A 19,911-nucleotide genomic window follows, 5' to 3' on the forward strand; every position below is an offset into this window, starting at 1 on the left:
GGCCTGTAGTCAGAATTTTTTAAGCAATAAAAATCTCACACCTTATTGTCAAGTGTTTTATTTATACCTACAAAAGAAACAAGATGGTATCAAAAGGACAATTTACAAACTAAGAATAGTAACATCAGCTCTTAAGCTCTTAGCATCCTGTGCCTGAACATCATACATCTACAAATCTTTCAAGTCTTAACGCAACAGGAATGTGTTCAGAAACCAGCAAGGACATAAATAGAGAGCACTGATCCCAAGCAAAAGCCACCAACCTTTTAGATGAGAGAAGTCCACACAATGAATTGTTAGGGAGGGACTGGGGAGAAGCAGCCCCACAGCTTAATATAGAAATCCTTTCCCTAAATGAGTTTCAATCGTGAGTACAATAATTAGCATCAAATGAGGATTCTTCTGCTCACATTCTGAAGCAAAGGCAGAACCTGAATTATGAGTGGCACACATAGAGGCAGAAGACTTAACTCTGGAGCTATACAGGAAAAACTACTAGATTTCAGCTGTGCTCAGGCCACAATAGCTTTTGAATTTTGGGATATGCTGTTATTTTGACTTTATGATTACAATATCCCCGGTGGAAAAAGGAAAGCAAGTAGCAGGCCAAATACCGCTTGCTTGCCCAGAGACCTTGCCCGCAAAGGGATGCTTTCAAGACTTGCAAGAGAGTAGGACACGCCCTGTGGTGGCACCTTTGTGTTAAAAAAAAATAAAATAAAAATCAGAATTTTGGTGTAGAAAAAAATGCCTATAATGGACTAATCAGTGCTTAGACGAACTTTTTTTTTTTTGGGGGGGGGGGGGACACTTTGGTTTGAAAGCACAGAGCGGTGTTGCCATGTTTTTCCTGTGCCTACCGTCCTCCCTCAGCCTCAACTTCTATAAGGAAGAGAAAAAGAAGTTAAGAAAGAAGAAAGTGGGGGGGTGGGGGGAGATATCAAAGTTCTCACATGCATACATTTCAGCTTATGCTGACAACCTACCTGTATGTCGCACATTCAACCACACTTTCAGTACCCCTCAGAAACAATCCCTTCTCTCTCCCTGAAGAATTTTAAGAGGAAAACAAAAACCTCAAGTATTTAGATATTTTGATCTTACAAACCAGCAAGCAATCTCAGGCCTAAGCCAAAGAATGCAGTGGAGGCTCCCCCCTTTAACTACACTGTGAATGAACAATATCAATAACAGTATTAAAAAATTAAGTCCCACACTAGATACGAAGAGATTTCTGAGGCTGTCTGATCTCCCTGTCCTGTTACAGTGAACACAAGAGCAGAAAATTCTTTCCAGGCCCATCTGCTATATGAAGTCTCAGTAAAACGGTTGGTATTACTATGAAGGGGACAATCTCACCTACCTTTCAGGTGGAGGAAAAGTAAAAGGACTTGGACTTTAGTCCACTACCTACCTGTAAAAAGCTGAGTGCAAAAGGATGCTGAGGAAAGTCTGCACCCAAAAGCTGTTACAAGCACTGCAGAGAACGGGAGTATGCAGAGAGTAAGAGTTCTTAATAAACCCTAAGACCCTTCAAGATAACTTGGCCAAAAGGGCTGAGTAGCTGGCAAAGGGTTGCTTTTACTCTAGCTCTACAAATACTGAGTTTAAAAAGAAAACCTGCCCACGGACTATACTGTTTATAATTAAACGTGGTTCTCACTCTGCAGGTGAATGCATATTTAACTGGTTCATAAATTTCCAATGAGCATTTATGTTCATTCTGCTCACAGCAGCTGTCTGGTTGGAAAATGAATTTCACAGATGGTCCCTGGTAACATGGGGAAGAAAAATAGGCAGCTTCCACCCAGATGCGGAGATGCTACATTTAACCATGACAATAAACATTTGGGATTTTTAATTTAAAGGATACACTTAAAAAAACTCAAGACTCAGCAATTTAATTTCTAACCTGACAATTAAAATGGTTATTTTTCAGTAATTGGGAAGGGGGAAGGCAGAGTGTAAGGGAGACAAAGCCAATTAGGAATTTTTAAAAAAACTGTCAAATGCATTTAACAAGCAATCAGCCAAAATGACAATGGCAAAGCACTGTCTTAAAAACTCATCAGGCCTGAGGAACCCTGTTCCAGCTTGAAAAAACATTAAAAAGCATTACAGAAAATGTGCAGGGAACTCCCTCTTGGTTTTCTATTCCAGTAACGAGAGCAATTTAAAGCACAGATGCCGTCTTCTTCTGCAGAATTCAACCCTCTACCCTCCCCCCCCCCGACCGTAACTCAGGACAACAAAAAATGGGCTCCCACAAAAGGGCCTAACACCTTACTTTTTCTTTTAAAGATGAAAAATAGCTCAAACATCCTCAACATGCAAGAAGCTGGGGGGAAAAATCTCTTCCAGTCGGCTATACATATATATATACTTTTACAAAATCTGTTATTACAGACTGGATCATTTTGGCAGGCAGAAAAAACCTGGCAGTGAATTCTAACTAATCTGCATGAAAGACAAATCACAATGGTTGGGAAAAAAAATTAAAAAAGAAAAAGAAAGAAAAAGGGAAGAAGAAAAAAAGGAAAAGATAGCGTTCCTTTAAATGTAGTCAAGTCTGCACAAGTCACTACCACCTGAGTGGCTTCATTTACGTGAAGGAGGAGGGGGAGGAGGAGGGGGTGGGTACTGGTAGGCAGTCTGCCCCATGTAACCTATCATATTGGTAGCTCCCGGAGGCTGTGCAAACTGTTGTGACATCAGTGGCTGTGGCTGCTGCCCAGACCGGCCCATCCCACTAAACTGCTGGCTAGAGCTCTGTGAACTTCTCCCAGTTGAGGTGGTGCTACTGGCCCCATAAGTGCCAGCACCATATTCTTGGGCTGTGTAACCACTTGTGCCATAAGCAGCTGCCCCATAGGTGCCTTGACCATAGGTGTATTGGCCTGCTTGTGCTCCAAAGGCAGAATTTGGACTTCCATAGCCACTACCGTTAGCATAACCGGCTCTATCGGTTTCACCACGATCCCGATAGCTTGCAGAGTCTCTCCGGCCACCATCTTTGACCCCTCGAAGCCTCCGGTCACACTCATCCTGATACATCAGATTGGGATTGTTGGCTGAAGAAGTGGTCCGGTATCGAGAACGACCTCCTGATGAGGACACAAGGAATTTTCAATACTACATATATGATCCAAACATAACCCCATGTAAAAATGCTACTCAGTACAAAAGTATTCAATATTCTTTCTTGATCTTTAATTAAGCGCTAGGCCAGCTTCCAAATCAGCACTTTATACTCAAAAGAACGGTAAACATTATTAAAGGATATTCAACTTCTCACCTTTTAGGCCCTTTCTTTATTTGAGGATTACCAAGAAACAGACTCTTCAAAATGTAAGAAAAATGGTAAGGACGGTTTAAAAAACAAAAAAAGGCATGCAGCTAAGTTCATACGACCACGAAGGGATCCTCTACTAGTGCACACTGGTTCTCAAATGTTGCTTCGCACACCTAACTGCATCAGAATCATCTCACAAGTTTTAGGGGAAAAGTTCAGGTTTCTAGTTCAATTCCAAACCCACTTAAAAAAAACAACAACTGCATTTTAAAAACCTCGAAGGGAATTCTGATGTAAAGCTTCAACATACAGCAAGTGGGGGGGAAACATCCTATCAAACCTATCAAATTTGTAGGCAGGAAACCCAGATACTACTATATTTTGCAACTGTCCAATTCAGATCCAGTAACTATGCCTGTCTCTACTACCACGAAATGGTATAAAATTACTGATTTCTCCATATGGAAAACCAAAAACCTAACACACTACTAAGGCTATGACAGACTCCCAAACTTCGTATTGTCTTACTTAGAAGAGATTATGAAAAATTATTAAGCAACATACATTAACCTTCACTGGCTTAAAGAAACAAGGCACAATGAACACACAAAAATGATACCTTGGCAGTACCTGGAAAACTCCAGGACTTACCCTTACCCCCTCCTCCGCCGCCTCCTCTGTGGTCCACCAGCTGCATCAGTTTTGGATTGATAGCCTGATTAGCCTCTTCCAGCACTTTGATCAACTCTCTGGCCTGCTTTAGGTTCCCTGGGGTGAAGAAGGTATAGGCGGTGCCCTTGTTGGTGCTACGGGCTGTTCGGCCAATACGGTGCACATAATCCTCTGAACTGTTTGGATAGTCATAGTTGATCACAAACTTGACATCTTCCACATCTTCAAAGCCAATGATGAGTCAGTGTGTAGGTTGATGTGGCAGGGAAAGAGAAGGTAAAGGACATGCCAACAACAGGTGGGAAGCACGAATGCAGATGACAGCAAGAGGAGAGAAGATTAAGTTAGTAACCACTCTGAACAGGAACAAAAAAAGACTCATCCCAACAGAGTAAAAGAGGATTAATGATGCTTGAGACATGCAGAGGAAGCAGCATCCTTATCAGCTGTAAAATCCTAAGGAAATCCCATTCAACCATCCAAACTCCTGCCTCTTCTGTATCTTAAGCAATATACTGACAGGAGTTGTACCAAATTCCAGTTCCATCCTTTTCAAAACTGGAATGTAGAAAGTGGTACCATCATTAAGCTACAAGGCCAAATCACTTCTACTCTGTTGGGAGAAGCCTGGCAAAATCTACCAGTAATATAACAAACTTACCTTTAAACCAGTCACAGAGCAAAATGAAAAGAAAACAAAACAAAAACAAAAACAAAAACTTCATATACTTTATTACTACATTTCCATGGAGACTTAAGATATTTAGATTAAAAATTTTTTGCTTATATTAAAAAGAAAACAAAACTGATCAGAGCCAAAGTTAAATACACACTTATTTTCCTTTGCAGAAATATCCAAATTACCTTTCCTCTTTCAATTACCACAAGAGCACATTACACTAAAATTTCACTGTACTACCAAACCCAGCTCTGCCAAATGAGGTTTTTTTCTCAACTCAAGGTTACTTCAACTCAGTCCTTGCTTCAATTATCAAAGATTGTCTATGTAACCTGGAAAATTAAACAGCCAAAGAGTGTGGGAAAAACCATGAAACCTTGAGACACAAGTTTAATGTTCTGTCCACTGCTGGGAACTGGATTGAATAACCTCCTAAAGCTTAAAGTATGTAAATGTTAGTGTAATGCTTTCAGCTAAATGTATATTTTTACCTACTTAAACAAACAAATTTAAGAATATAACAAAGAATCCTAATGTTTTGTGGAAAAAATCTGCATTTTACAAAGAATATTCAGAAAATATCCTAGATAAAACACAGATTTTTGTGATATAAATAATTAAAAAACATTCTCTGTTTGTTACCAGACCGATGCACACTCCCTCCTCCTTTGGGAAACCGCTGCAGCCGATCCCGTCTCTTTGCCTTTTATTTTTGGCGGCCTCCTTTCGAAAACTCCGCCTTCTGACACGGGACCACTGGAGCGCGGGGAGCATGCATCAAGGGTCCGTGGCAGTGAGAAGTCCCCACACACGCTCGCTCTGTGAACTGGCTTAGATGCTTCTCTGTAGCCCCATTTGGTTGCCAAGCGCCGGAGAACCTGGGTTCGGGTAAAAATTTCAGGTCCTCCAACGCCTCCCCCAAGGATAATTGGGGTGATTGTAGAAAAAAATAATTAATAAAAAAAATGTAAGTTACATCCAAAGGGTCAGACTGCATCTATTGCCCAGACTGGATTAATTTCAGGGGGAAAGGGGAGATGATTTAAAAAAAAAAAAAATTCAGCTGTTGTTAAAGGGCCTGTGAAGAAAGGGGCATTATGTCTGTTTCTTATTACAATAAAGGCTCCTCAGTCTTTACTGACCCCTAAAGTCCTGAAATCACACCAGAAAGACGAGAAGGCACTTATCACAGGGGGCAGCGTGAGTCTCCGGCTAGGGTCGTTGAGGTAACAAAGGGAAAACAAAAATTTACAGGGCCAGGATGGATGTGAGACGGGGGGAATGGGGAATTATGCTCCATGACCACATCTTCAGGGCTAGGATAATGCTCCTTACTCACTCCCACTGTGTATGACCACAGGCAGCAGAGCAGGTTGAATTATTGCACTGGATGCACAGATGTGTGCTTTCCTAGCAGAAAGCACTGGGGACTGGAGTCAACAGTTCAGCTATCAACACTTGGGAATACTTCTGGAAGGGTTCAATAGTGGGCAGACATAGTGCAAGTTCTTCATACTAGAAAGGTGTCTTGCGTGTGCACAGATAAAGCTGGCTGAGGGCACATAAGAGCAAGCGCAGAATTTGTTTCTCTCCAGTCTAGTCTAGCCTGCCCTGATGTTATTTGTGCACTGTCACAATATTACCTTGGTGTCTTTAGAGGAAGATGCTGTTGCAGGGTAAGAAATCAAAAAGTTAATGTTTTGGCCAGCTGCCCAGGGTAAGAACTTTTTGTCTGACAAGCCCTATGACATGGCCTGAATCTCCAATCACTAATTGGGAGGGGCTGAGACTAGTCAATAGGCTCATCTAGAGCTGCTTCGGGCCAATGTAGATTTGCCTCGGCCATGTACTGAGTGATCTGCAGCTGCTATCAAAGCTTCTGTTAAAAAACAAAACAAAATCAATTCAATACTTTTAGTTTAACAGTGTGTAGTTTAAACAAAAAAAGGAAAAATAAAAAATATCCCACTGGAAAGGGAATAAACAGTGGTTTCCGGAGGATGACTATTATAAAATTATGGGAATCGAAGAACTTACCTGAAGGGAACATTTAAGAGGCCATCGCTCGACAGGAAGTGAAAAAAGGCCTGGTGACTCAGCTGAAAATTGCACCCCTGTCTAATGAGGTAGAAGCCTTCACTTTCCAGGATCTTGTAGGACCTTGGTCAGCATTCTGCCATTTTGGTGGGTTTTCCCCTTCCTTTTGATTTTTTACAAGGCAGCAAACAAAGGGGCCCAAAACAAGCACTGATGCTGAGTAACAAGAAACAGACTCAGATACCTTCCCTCTCCCCTCTCTTGGATGAGTGGGGGTGGGACGAAGAGTCTATAAGTTATTCTAATGGCAGCCAATTGATTTGGTTTAGAAATGCAGGGGGACATGGAACAAATATTTTAAATTGTCTAGGCAAGATGCACAAAGAAGCTACCAGCACATAGCAAGCCTGTTTAAAAACCACCATCACTGAAAGCTTTCATGTAAACTGCTTTCAGGCCTCAGCCTCTTCTCCCAACAGGTCCAAGTTCTAACCGCACAGATCCAGACATGACCTCAGAGGGCAGAGACAATTTTTCAGTCATGGCTGCAAGTCACCACCTCTGAAGGAGGGAATGATGAGTGCAATGTTTAAAAAGCCTTCATTACTTTTGTATTCCAGTTTGAATACTTGCTCTCTTTATGTTGAATATCATAGGGAATATGGTGCTTCTCGCCTTCCTGGGCAAGAAATTAGTATCTGTCAATAATTTAAAAATATCTTTGTGACAGAAATACTCTATCATTTTTAAAAATATAATAAGTTTTGAGTTACACCTGTTTTTCTCAGAATAATGGGCTAAAGTACCACAAAATATCTCTGAATACCTTAAATCGTAATGGGTTGAAAACTCCAGAACATCAACTTCAAATTAAGTTCTTCAATCGGAAGACAGCGCATCGATGATATGAGTATGGGTGGGAGGAGGGGATAACTGAGTGCTCATGATAGTTTTACTTCAGTAAATTAAATTGGGCAATGCAGATTTAATTGCTGAAAGATATCATATCTATAGATTTACTAAATCCCAAGAATATATTAGCACTTATGGAATTGGACATCTGCAGATAGATTGGTAAAGGGGAAAAAAATAACTGAAGAAACTAGCTTCTAATAGCTAGGTTCAATTGGGCTCATTTTATTCACCCAGAATATAGAATAAAACCAGGAAGAAGTTGAGCTGTGCAAATGAACGTCTCCTCTCCCTCTACCGGTTTAAACAGTCATGCCTAGGCCTTGCTGCAGACCAAAGCCTGTTTGTTAGGAGCAGGAAGAGACTTTGAAAATAAAAGGAAAAAAACCCCCCAAAACAAACAAAAAACCCACCAAGGTTAAAAAAAATCATGGGGGGAAGGGGAATCACGTACTTTGTATGTAATTCTTCTCTTTTAAATATTTATCTAAACACACGTATATGCAACTCTAATGTGAAAAGACAAGCAAATCTTTTAACCAAAAGATACATATACCATTGACAGAGACACCTATCTATACAAACCTAGCCCACGGGAGGCTACATCTGTGGCAATGAGAATGGGAGCCTTTCCAGAACGGAACTCTGCAAAACAAGGATAGTACCATGAAAGCAAGTTATAAAATTAAGGCTACACCGTGATATATCTTAAAAAATGACCAAATAAACATTCCCAGCTATCTGGCCTTCTTACCCTATCATATTAAAACTTCAAGTAATGGTGTAAGAACACACCAAGCTCTTTTAAATTTAAAGATAATAGTAATTCTTTTGAAAATATTTATTATACTCACCTTTAGCACAGGAGCAATAGATCAAAAAATTTACCTCTAATAATGAAATACCATTAAAACGGTGTGGCAATGTGTAACAGAATTAACATGAGGTGGAAATTTTCTTCCCTTAAATTATGACAGCAAAGTTGTCTCCCAAATAAAACAACACCAAAAGTGGGGGTGGGGGAGGGGGTATGAAAAGGGAGGAAGTTTAAAAGATGTGGAATGGGGCTTCCCTGGTGGCACAGTGGTTGAGAGTCTGCCTGCCGATGCAGGGGACATGGGTTCGTGCCCCGGTCTGGGAGGATCCCACGTGCCGCGGAGCCGCTGGGCCCGTAAGCCATGGCCGCTGAGCCTGCGCGTCCGGAGCCTGTGCTCCGCAACGGGAGAGGCCACAGCAGTAAGAGGCCAGCGTACCGCCAAAAAAAAAAAAAAAAAGACGTGGAATGAAAGGAGAAACCATTAACTTTGCCCTGTGAAATAACAGAATATATATACTGGTCTCTGCCCTCAGTTCCTGGCACAGAGCTCCTAAAACCCTTGTAAAACAGGGATGCTAGGAGAATCTTTTATTCTAATACTTAAGTCTTTGACCCTGGTCCCTGAACAAGAGTTCCTAAACAAGAACAAGACAGGAATCTTTGTTCTAGTGAAAAGACACTTGATGGGCTCCAGAATAGCTCCTGGATGGATGCTGTTCACCAGAAAGACCAAGCCATGATCAGAGAAGCTTGGAACTTTGAGCCCCACTCTGAAGAGGAGAGGAGAGGAGAGGGAGACTGAGTTAACGTGATGAAGCCTCTATTAAAAGCCCACAAGTATGGGATGTGGGGAGCTTTCAGGCTGGTGTACATATCTATAAAGACAAGACCTCATTAGATAAAGGGTGGTCTAAGTGGTGAAAAAGTGGTGTAAAGAGCCAGCACTAATGACCTTGAAGTATGGTGATGACAAAAATGCCCCCAATATTCAATTAACTAGAGCAGAGCTAGGCAAACCCTGGTCTTTGGGTCAAATCTGGCACAATGCCTATTTTTGCAAATAAAGTTTTGCTGGAACACAGCCAGGCTATCTCTTTACATAATGCCTATGGCCATTTTTGTGCTACAACAGCAGAGTTTAACAGTTGTGACACAAAACACTATACAGTCTGCAAAGCCGAAAATATTTACTACCTGGCTCTTTACAGAAAGTGTGCCAATCCCTGAAACAGAGTGTAAGAACAATGCTTAGTTTTGAACTCACCATTAAGTACCCAATCTCTTTCTGGTTGACTCTTGTCTCCATGGATACACATAGCTGGCCAACTGTCAGAAGAAAAGAGCAAAGTACATGTTTGGCATTGCTGAAATATTATACAACATTCACAACACCAATTTAGAAATTCCTACTGAACTATAAAATCTGAGGCAAATTAATTACCTCAGTGCTGCACTCACCCATCTCTGCGCATCCTTCGAGTGAGGTCATCACAGCGTCTTTTCGTCTCTACAAATATTATTGTCTTATTTTCCTTTTCAGCCATTATTTCCTCCATGAGTTGGATCAACCTGAAAACAAGACCAAACAATTCAGTCATCCAGAGAAGACCCCCTACACATCACGCAGAAGCTATCTTTGCATTATCAACCCTCCAAAGCTTTAGTACTTTCTTTTCAAATTACTTTCTCTATAGCTGGTAATTATCAGAACTGGGATTCAAATCCAAGGATCCAGAATCCTTGCCTTTAACCACAAGCTCTGATGAATAATATAAAGAATGGATTGTTGGAAAGCTAGCAATGCTTTTAATGTTTTCAAGCCTAAAACATACTGGCGTCTATAACACTTTAGTTTTGGAGGATTATTAGGAAAGGTTTATCAGCATCATCAAAACAGTGAAATCTTTCATACTTGTGGTCTTTTTCACTTTCCATGCAGACATCCACAATCTGGAGGATGTTGTGGTTGGCACTCAACTCCAGATTGCCTACGTTGATCTGGGTGTAATCACGAAGGAAATCCTCTGCAAGCTGTCTTACTTCTTTTGGCCAGGTTGCACTCCACATTAATGTCTGCCTATCAGGCTATCCGGAAAGGAATGGAAAGGCTTTCTTTTAGATTAAGTAACTACTACAGGCAAAGGGTATAAGACAACGAATTATCAGCTTTACACACCCTGATTTGGTCAACAATTTTACGAATCTGGGGTTCAAAGCCCATGTCAAGCATTCTGTCAGCCTCATCCAGTACAAGGTAAGTACATCGGCGAAGATTTGTCTTTCCTGACTCCAGGAAATCTATCAGGCGGCCAGGAGTAGCTATACAGATCTCGACACCTGTAAAACAAATCCAAAGATCTATCCAACTAAGAATTCTTTACACACTGTTCAAGCCTCAGCAAACTAAGAAGCACCAACTCTGGTGGTTGTACCCAGTGCTGCAGAGCACTAACTAAATTTTAACACAGTGCCTGGAAAAGCATGATGTAACAAAAATTTATGTATAATCATCCGAACCTCGACAAAGTTTAAGTCTAGTCACACTGAACTTCCCTAAAATAGCATTTTAACCATATTTGAGAATTGCTAAGCTGCTGAAATACTCATCTCCCCCCACCAACCAGAATCCAGTTTTCTTCTTCAATTTCACTTACAGAAATTGGTAAAATGAGAGAAACTAATAATTCTTAAACACTAATTTTTTAAATTACCTCTCTCCAAGTCTCGAATCTGGGGACCTTTAGGAGCACCTCCATAAATGCAAGTGCTCTTCAATCTAGAACATTTGCCATAGTCATCAGCCACCTGCTGTACCTGCTGGGCAAGCTCTCTGGTAGGAGCCAGAACTAGACACTAAAACAAACAAACAAACAAATCACTTGAGACACCTATCTCAAGTTTAAGGAGGAAAAGAAAAGTACAAAAAGGTTATTTAATTCTCTATTGTTTAATTTGGTACTTTCAAGTTTGTGATGGGGTGAGGAGTTGGGAAGGCAGGGGGTCTAAGACAGTGCACTGGAGTGTGGCAAAAATTATGAGAACTAATACTTGGCATGTGGTATGATGGTTGACTTTTGACACATGATTCATTACCGTTATGTGTGCTATGTAAGTAGATTTACAGACTGTATTACCTAGTTTTAACTAAACAACTCACAAAATGAGTAAGTAGCTATAAAATATTCCTGCAAAACCATGGATTAAATATTAGAAACAAACTGGGAGATTGGGATTGACATATATACACTAATATGTATGAAATAGATAACTAATGAGAACCTGCTGTATAGCACAGGGAACTCCACTTCGCTGTACAGTAGAAACTAACACAGCATTGTAAATCAACTGTATCCCAATTAAAGAAAAAAAAAAAAGAAACATGAACAGGAAATGAGCAAAGCTGACACTTTTCTGACATCAAGTTTAAGCTCTTAGCCAGGCACATTAGACAAAAACAAGGATGACTTATACACAACGTGACAAGAAGTTGGCCAAAAAATACAAAATTAAGACACTTTGAAACAGGTATCATATATACTGTTAACAATGGCTCTCACTCGGTGTACTGATCCATTAGACATTAACTAATGACAATAAAGCTAACTCTATTAGCCATATGGAATACATTACATATTATGTTAATGAAAGGTAATGCATTATTTCTTGTTGTGAATACACTGAGACATACTATAATAATGTATTCATAAACATATAGTGAGTGCAAGCTCTATTAAAAAAAAAGTTAAGAATGTACATTCAAAATGTTTGAAGACCACTACTGAAATCTTACAGTAAATAGCATAAATGAAAATGATCAAACAAGAAAATCATGCTGCTCTGTAAACATTTACAGACGCATCACTTAACCATAGAGAATACACATCCAAAACCCGACTCAGCCACAGGGCAAGGATCTCATTTCATACTTTTTTATCCCTCATAGCATCAATGAGCAATTAAGAATTGCACTTGAATTTAATGCAGAGTAAATGCCTCTATATGAAGGTAATGGGCATAACTGGTAAAAGTACGAGTAGTTCAAATTCAAGCTCAGCCATTTAATTCCTATATGACCCTGGGCAAGTCATTTAATTGCATTGTGTCTAAAATTTATCAGTAAGATAGACATAATCTCTCTTCCGGATACAGAAGGTAGGGTTGAGAATGAAATCTGAGAACATATGTAAAGCACAGTGCCTGAAACACAATAATCATTAAGTTGTAGTCATTCTTAGAAGTGTAAACAAACTGAAACACACTTACAATTGGGCCATCTCCTCTTTCCAAGTAAGGCTGGTGGTTAATATGAACAATAGCAGGCAGCAAATACTGGGGTGGGGGGAAAGAAGGACAGTGTTATACCAAAACTAAGCCATTATATTAATTGTTCTAAATTATCACAGTAATTGATAATGCCTAAGTAACTAGGAAAGGGAAAACAGAACTCACAACTGTTACACACATGTGCAATGTATATTTGAACACAAAATGCTTCCACATATTTCAGATAGCTAAAAAAGCTGAAATATTATCCCTATCTGAATTAGAATTTCAAGAATTGAGAACATATGGAGTATTTACAATAGCAAAATAAGTTACCACAATATTAAAAATCTTCCCTTGCTGGTACATACCGCCAATGTCTTCCCAGAGCCAGTCTGAGCAATGCCCACCATATCCCGGCCACTAAGAGCCAAGGGAAATCCCTGGCACTGAATTGGAGTTGGTTCTGTGAAGTGCTGATCCATCAACACATCCATTACGTATTCTGTACGAAAATCGATATTACTACTTTAAGTAAAACTAAGGACCCACAGCCAAAAGAAATTTAAAAAACTGTTAAGCTCATTGAAGGGAGGATTTACCCAGCTTTACATCTCTCCAAGTATTGTTTTTTTCTTCAGTACTGAATCTTTGACCTGTTACTTACTACTTCTCAAGAAGGCTACTGCCACAGCCATCTACCCTTACCCTCGAAAACTTGAAAACCACTGCTCTGAAGTATTTAACATGGTAATGACTACCATGGTACATGGTAGTCACTTATTGTTTATCTAATTCAAATTTTAACCAGCTAGAAAGCAATTTCATTTTGCTGTTTTCTAAAAAGTAGAGGCAAAATCCCAGGGAAAGATGGGGGAAAAAAGCAAAAAATCCAAAAAGTTCTAAGCAGAGAACACATGAGCATTAAAAATAAAACAAAACAAGGCTTCCCTGATGGCGCAGTGGTTGAGAGTCCACCTGTCGATGCAGGGGACGCAGGTTTGTGCCCCGCTCCGGGAACATCCCCCATGCCGCGGAGCGGCTGGGCCCCTGAGCCACGGCCGCTGAGCCTGCGCGTCCAGAGCCTGTGCTCCGCAACGGGAGAGGCCACTGCAGTGAGAGGCCGCGTACCGCAAAAAAAATAATAAAAACAAAACAAAAACCCAAAACCACAAACACACACACACAAACAAAAACCCCCAAAAACCTTTGTGAAAGGTTTCTACTTATCTTTTCAACAAAATCCTGAGCCTGGGTCAAAACCTTTAAATAACCTATGACCACACTGACTGTTCAAGCTAAATTAACAATTAAGATACTGGATTGAAAAACACTTACGTGGGAAGTTAGCATGATGGAAGGCAAACACAGGTTTAGGACAAACATCGCCTCCTCTCACTGTAATTTCTTTCTTTCGGCGTAGTTCATCAACCTCATACTATGTAAGACAACAAAGTAAGACAAATCAGTAAACAAGTTATTCTAAACATGCAAAACTTTATGTTCCAATACAGCAGAACAATTATCATCAAATCCACAATTACATTGGAAAATATGTATAACACTTCTTATAGTGCTTTCATATGTGTTCAGCTTCATCCAATTCTGAGTCAATGAGGCAGGTTAGCAACCGTTCCATTTTCCACGAGAAAACAGTTACTCAGAAAGATTAGTAAACTGCCCAAGGCCAGAAGTAGGAAGAGGGAGAAAATGTGGAACTTAGGACCAAGTGCTCTTTCCTTACACTTTCTTCTGAACAAGTTACCATGTCATGCGTAAAGTCCAAAATAATCATGAGGTTAAAAATACAAACCCGAGTAAAAGCCAATGTTTTAAATTTTTAATTTACTTCATAGATGAAAAGACATGATACCTCATATACAGCTAAAATCACATAACAAATTGGTTGGAAAATATAACAAATGAGAACCAAGTAATACATTAGGTATTACTGGTTTCTCTTGTATCAGCAATCCTAACAAGAACCAAGGAAAGTACCACCACACTAGACTAAAACATATAACAAAAAACAAAACAAAACACAAAAACATATAACAGCAATGGCTGTATATAAGTATACTCTGGCTAACGTACCTACTTGGTTCATTACTGTATATGAAAAAAAAGTAAATAAATAAAACCCCCCAAACTTACCGGAGTCAGCCTTGCCACTTCTGGATGTTCAACATAAAAATTCTTCTCAAACTTGGGGAGCTCACTCAAATCCCACTTCTTTTTACGTAAACGCTCCCCAGGATTACCAAACTTCTTCGGGGGAAGGCCACCACCACCTCTTGCTCCAAACCTAGAAACACCAACATTTTTAGCTTTTTAGTGTTTTTAAAGCAAAATATCTTAGGTGCCACAAAAACATGTAAAAAGATGGGACTCTTGGGCTTCCCTGGTGGCGCAGTGGTTGAGAGTCCGCCTGCCGATGCAGGGGACATGGGTTCGTGCCCCGGTCCGGGAAGATCCCGCATGTCGCGGAGCAGCTGGGCCCGTAAGCCACGGCCGCTGAGCCTGCGCCTCCGGAGCCTGTGCTCCGCAACGCGAGAGGCTACAACAGTGAGAGGCCTGCGTACCGCAAAAAAAAAAAAAAAAAAGATGGGACTCTTAAGATACTACCAGCCCCCTCCAAAAAAATATTTACTTGTAAAGTGCTTAAAACAGTATCTGGCATAGTAAACACTCAGTACAAGCTGGCCTAATTGTATTCATTTAACAAATAGTTACTGGGTACCAACTATGTACCAGGTACTGTTTTAAGTGGTGCTAGAGATATTAAAGTGAATAGAAGTCTCTACTCTTATGTAATATTCTGAAATGTAGGTAAGTGAGGACATAAAAGTTTAAATTAGGGCAAAATTGTGGACAGGAAGAAAAACAGTTCAAGTGGCTCCATACTTGGAACGGCTTCTTGAACCCCTTACCCCTTTATACTGTGATGAGCACTCCTTTTGCCTGCTCATCTGCTAAGGAAAACTACTAGGACCCCTAAAAGACTGGTAGGCTAGGCTTCACCTTTAGTTTATGCTAATGAATGGCCAGGGCAAAAATTTATCATCTTTCCTACCACTTTATCTCCACCTTTATCTTCTTTCTCCTTTCTGTTCACAGGCAAATAGTACTATTAACTATAAATTTGCTAAAAGAACCATTAATAAGGCTTATTTAAGGTCTTTAAATCTCTATTTAAAAATCAATCTTTTTGCTTTATCTTTCACAACATACAAGTTCAACTGGAATACAAATGTGGCCATTAGCCGAACTTGATATTCTACTTTTCCTAGAAGAATCCCAACACTAAGATGGTCTTCATTTCTGTATTTCAACCTATTAAGGTGCAGGGCGTTGTCTGATGGACAAATAATATACAGTATGTTTTCTATCCCATTTCCTTACTCCTGAAAATACACTGAATTTAATTTTTTTCCACTCTAAGTCAATCATATCCTCTTGCAAGTGGTTCCACTTAATAATCAACAGGCAGGGCTTCCCTGGTGGCGCAGTGGTTGAGAGTCCGCCTGCCGATGCAGGGGACACGGGTTCGTGCCCCGGTCCGGGAAGATCCCACTGCCGCGGAGCTGAGCCTGCGCGTCCGGAGCCTGTGCTCCGCAACGGGAGAGGCCACGGCAGTGAGAGGCCCGCGTACCGCAAAAAAAAAGAAAAAAAAAAAGGCATAACTTGGCTGATTCCATTTATACTACTGCTGATCAATACCTATAACACCTTCAATATGCCCTCAGGCTTAAGACTGAACAGACCTAAAACTACATGGGTTGACCCCTCCCCCCTCACTTGCAAGTGAAGCAACTAACACAATTTTAAATAAGGTGCTCTACAAATAAAAAAGCCAAGTCATTACATTGTCAGTCTTGCAAAGAATAAAAATGACCCAAGACCAATTTTCAGAGATTGGCTGCCTAATTATATAAATTTATGTGATTCCTAGAAGATGCCATTTCAATGCTGCTGCTGTTGCATTCCAGCGCTACCCAGACCTTAAAATAACGACCTAGAACAGAACTTAGAGCCTTTTCTCTTGTAGAATTTGAGTATATTTGTGCCACCATTTAAAGATGCACATATCCTAACCCCCTGCATACCATGCTGCTCATTTAATGTTTTTACCGAGTATTAAGTTTAATTTGGCTTTGCAATAAATACCAGTTTTGAAGATTTGTACATTAACATGCAAAATCAAGGTAGTTTAAATGTACAATGCACATTTGTACTGTCCGTGTACGTACACTACCTCACTCATTCCCCTTTCAAAACAATAATCCATTTCAGCTCTGTTCAGTTCAGGACAAACAGCAGCAATTCAAATAACACAGGAAATTTCATAGTAAAGGTAGAATCAGGGCACAGACCACATTAAAGAGTGCCATTTTGTTTGAAATGAATTATTTCTAAAGTCTTTTTTAATGTCATCTGACACTTAAGAGTCAATATGGGTGGGGTAAACTAAGAATGGATCAGTAATTCACTTTTTCCTCTTTTCAAATAATGAACTTTTATTATTAAAGCATATATACAGTAAGATATTAAACCAAACACCCACGGTAAAAAAAACCCACCATTATCAGTACCTTGGTAGCCTCCATGTGCCTATTTCAAGTTTACAATCCCCATCGTAACTAGTACCTCGAATTTTAACCATTGCGTTGTTTTTTGGTCTTGTCCTATTTGTTAGTGTCCTTATATGTTATTCTTCTAGCACAACTTGTTTTACTTAACATTATATTTGTGAATCATCCAATCATCCATGTTGATACAAGTTTTTCTTTTTCACTGCTGTACTGCAGTCTTATTGCACTTTAGTTTATGCTAATGAATTTATCCAGACATTTGAGCTGTTCCTAATACTGTCATGAACAACACTGTTATAAACATGGATACCGGGGTAGGTGTACAGGGTTTCTCTAGGCCTAAGAGTCTAGGGTATAAAGCTTAAGAGAGGAATTCTGGGTCATCTTCATTTTACTACGTAACATTAAGTTCTTTTTCCTAAGTGGTTGTACTGAAATTCACTTCTAAATTTAGCTATACTGTGAAACACTAAGCAAACATTTCCACTTACAGCCCTCCGACTTTAACGCTAAAATCAAATATTTTCCTTCATAACAAGGTATAAGTAAAAGCAATCCTTTTTAGTTAGTAAATTAAGAGATAATTGAAGAGCTTGTGACTAGAAGGTCTGGTACTTGTGTATCTGAACCACAAGACAAAAATGTTTGAGAAAACAGCATTAACAGAATGCCTACTACAGAGAGACAATTACACACAGTATCTCAATTCTGGAGAACAATGCAAAGGCAATTACTATCCCCATCTTCAGATGAGAAAATCGGCTCACAAAGGTTCAGGATCTTGCCCAATGTCACCCACACTCATATATATATTAAGAAGTGGCGTCACATAAACTTTTTATGCATAGATAAAACTTTTATTACAAAAGAGTAAACAGCATAAGTCAACACGGATCTCTAAAGCAACTTTTTCCTTTAACGGTGTAGGGGGGGACACATTAAGACTTGTATCTCAGTATCTGGGAGGACTCCAGGTTTAACCCTGTTAACTTCCAACCCAATAACCGTGGCATTACAACATCAAAAATTTTCAAGCTAGGCCGAGAAGTTAATGCTTCAGTCCAATTAGAGAAGGAAAAAAAAAAAAAAAAGACTGAAACATTAAAAAAAAACCAAAACCCTGTAATAACGACCAAACCAAAAACTCCCTCCCCCCAAACGACCATTTAGAGGGCAAGTAATCCCATCGCTTTGCATTTCAATGTGCTTCCATCGAATTATTTTAAAATACGACTAAAGGTAATTTTTAAATATTTTAAAGACTACCAGTCAGCCTCTTAGTCTCTAGTTTCAAGCCAGGTTTCCAGTTCCATGAACAGGGAAGCCATTTCGCGTAAAAGATTTTCCCAGGCTGAACTCGGAGACCTCATCCTCTTCTCTCAGCAAGAACATCCGAGTTTCACGGATGAACACTAGGCCTGGAGAGATCAAATGACTTGCTCAAATCGGCCGGGCTCGAAAGCCGGGAAACGAAGGAGGCCCGGGCCGAGTTGGCGGCGGCCAGGCCTCCCCTCCTGCTCCCCGCGGGGCTGAGGCCGGGCCGCGCCGCGCCACGACGACCGTCCGCAAGCAGGGGCTGGGGCGTCGCCAAGCCGCCGCCCCCCCTGCCGGGTCACCAGTGACCCGGGAGCCCAGGCCCACCCAGAGGCCCGCGCTCTAAACCGATATTACGTCCCGGGTCGCCTCGCCTCCCACAGTTGGGAGTGTCGCTCCCACGCTCGCAGTCAGCTCTAAAGTCTTCCGCTCGACCGCAGACTGCGGTCTCCTCAGGAAGCAACCTCCTCCCCGCCCCGCGGGCTCACAAGGCCTTTCCTCTCCTCCTCCCCCCTTACCCTCCACGGTCACGATCCCGGTCCCGGTCCCCAAAGCCGCCTCCGCGCATGGTCCCAAATGGATAGAGATCTGGGAGCGGGGCACGGATGGCCGGGCTCGGGAGGGCCTGCGGCTCCGGTCTAGTGACGACCGATGGCGGCGGCGCCTCCGCTGTTGGGGCGGCGGCAGGCGCGGCGCTTTCTCGCTCCGACGCGCTGTCTCCCGTCGCAGACGCCACCGTCGCCGCCTCTCTCGTCGGAGACGGGAGCAAAACACAGAGAATCGGGGTTACAGAAGCAGTGGGTAGGTTTGGCTACGCTCAAACCCGGCAGTGCCACGGTTTAGGCGTCTCCTTCCTTCCCAGCGACTGCACAAAATGGCGGCCGACGCTGAGACGGCTCCAGCTTAACGCTACGTACGCCGGAGACGATACGTAAACAGCGTCGCGGAATAGCTCGCGGGCTTCGCAGAGTACTACGGGTATTCTTGGAAGCATTTTACGTCAGTTGCGGAGGCGGGCGCACTTTGCGGTCGGGAGCCAAAAAACAAAGTACGGATCAGGCGTAGAGTTCTCGCACCACCTGAACCAGAACTAGGGGTAGGGAGGGGAGGGGGACAGCGACGTAACATTCTTTGCGTCGTTAGCCGGCCCACTATTGCGAAGATGCGCTGTGTGCGTAACGCATTCTGTTTAGAGAATAGAGGATTTTGCCGGGTTCCGACACGGGACGGAACACTGGCCTGCTTGTGTAAGTTGCCTTGCAGAGACAATAACTGTCCTCCATATTGAAGGCGTCAAGTTACAGGGTCTCCAGGTGCCAAACGCCCACGAGCG

General features: G+C 41.3%; 1 protein-coding gene across 2 annotated transcripts; it reads right to left on the reverse strand.

The window, feature by feature from the left end:
* Nucleotides 1-201: 201 nt before the first annotated feature.
* On the reverse strand, nucleotides 202-19,455 carry DDX17 (DEAD-box helicase 17). 2 transcript variants are annotated; one of them, XM_060025665.1, is made up of 13 exons: nucleotides 19,097-19,455; nucleotides 14,827-14,977; nucleotides 14,011-14,110; nucleotides 13,044-13,177; nucleotides 12,673-12,738; nucleotides 11,121-11,262; nucleotides 10,586-10,746; nucleotides 10,322-10,494; nucleotides 9,868-9,978; nucleotides 9,674-9,735; nucleotides 8,178-8,237; nucleotides 3,950-4,186; nucleotides 202-3,104 (listed from the first exon to the last, which is right to left on the reverse strand). In XM_060025665.1, exons 1-13 carry the CDS (start codon nucleotides 19,144-19,146, stop codon nucleotides 2,599-2,601), a joined length of 1,953 nt encoding a protein of 650 aa, XP_059881648.1. In that variant the 5' UTR covers nucleotides 19,147-19,455; the 3' UTR covers nucleotides 202-2,598. The 2 variants fall into 2 exon arrangements, with proteins under 2 accessions (XP_059881648.1, XP_059881647.1); XM_060025664.1 differs by having other exon boundaries at nucleotides 3,944-4,186.
* Between the last annotated feature and the right edge of the window lie 456 nt (nucleotides 19,456-19,911).

The sequence above is a fragment of the Delphinus delphis genome, chromosome 11 (assembly GCF_949987515.2).
Source record: "Delphinus delphis chromosome 11, mDelDel1.2, whole genome shotgun sequence".
Taxonomy (NCBI): domain Eukaryota; kingdom Metazoa; phylum Chordata; class Mammalia; order Artiodactyla; family Delphinidae; genus Delphinus; species Delphinus delphis.

Bases quoted from the DNA above. Each gene is read 5' to 3' on its own strand.
- DDX17 (XM_060025664.1), bottom strand. From the start codon at position 19,146: ATGCGCGGAGGCGGCTTTGGGGACCGGGACCGGGATCGTGACCGTGGA. The intron at 11,263-12,672 runs GTAAGTGTGTTT...TGTTTGTTTTAG, and splicing joins AAAGAGGAGATGGCCCAATT to TGTCTAGTTCTGGCTCCTAC. The intron at 8,238-9,673 runs GTGAGTTCAAAA...CTTGTTTTGCAG, and splicing joins AAGAGATTGGGTACTTAATG to AGTTCCGTTCTGGAAAGGCT.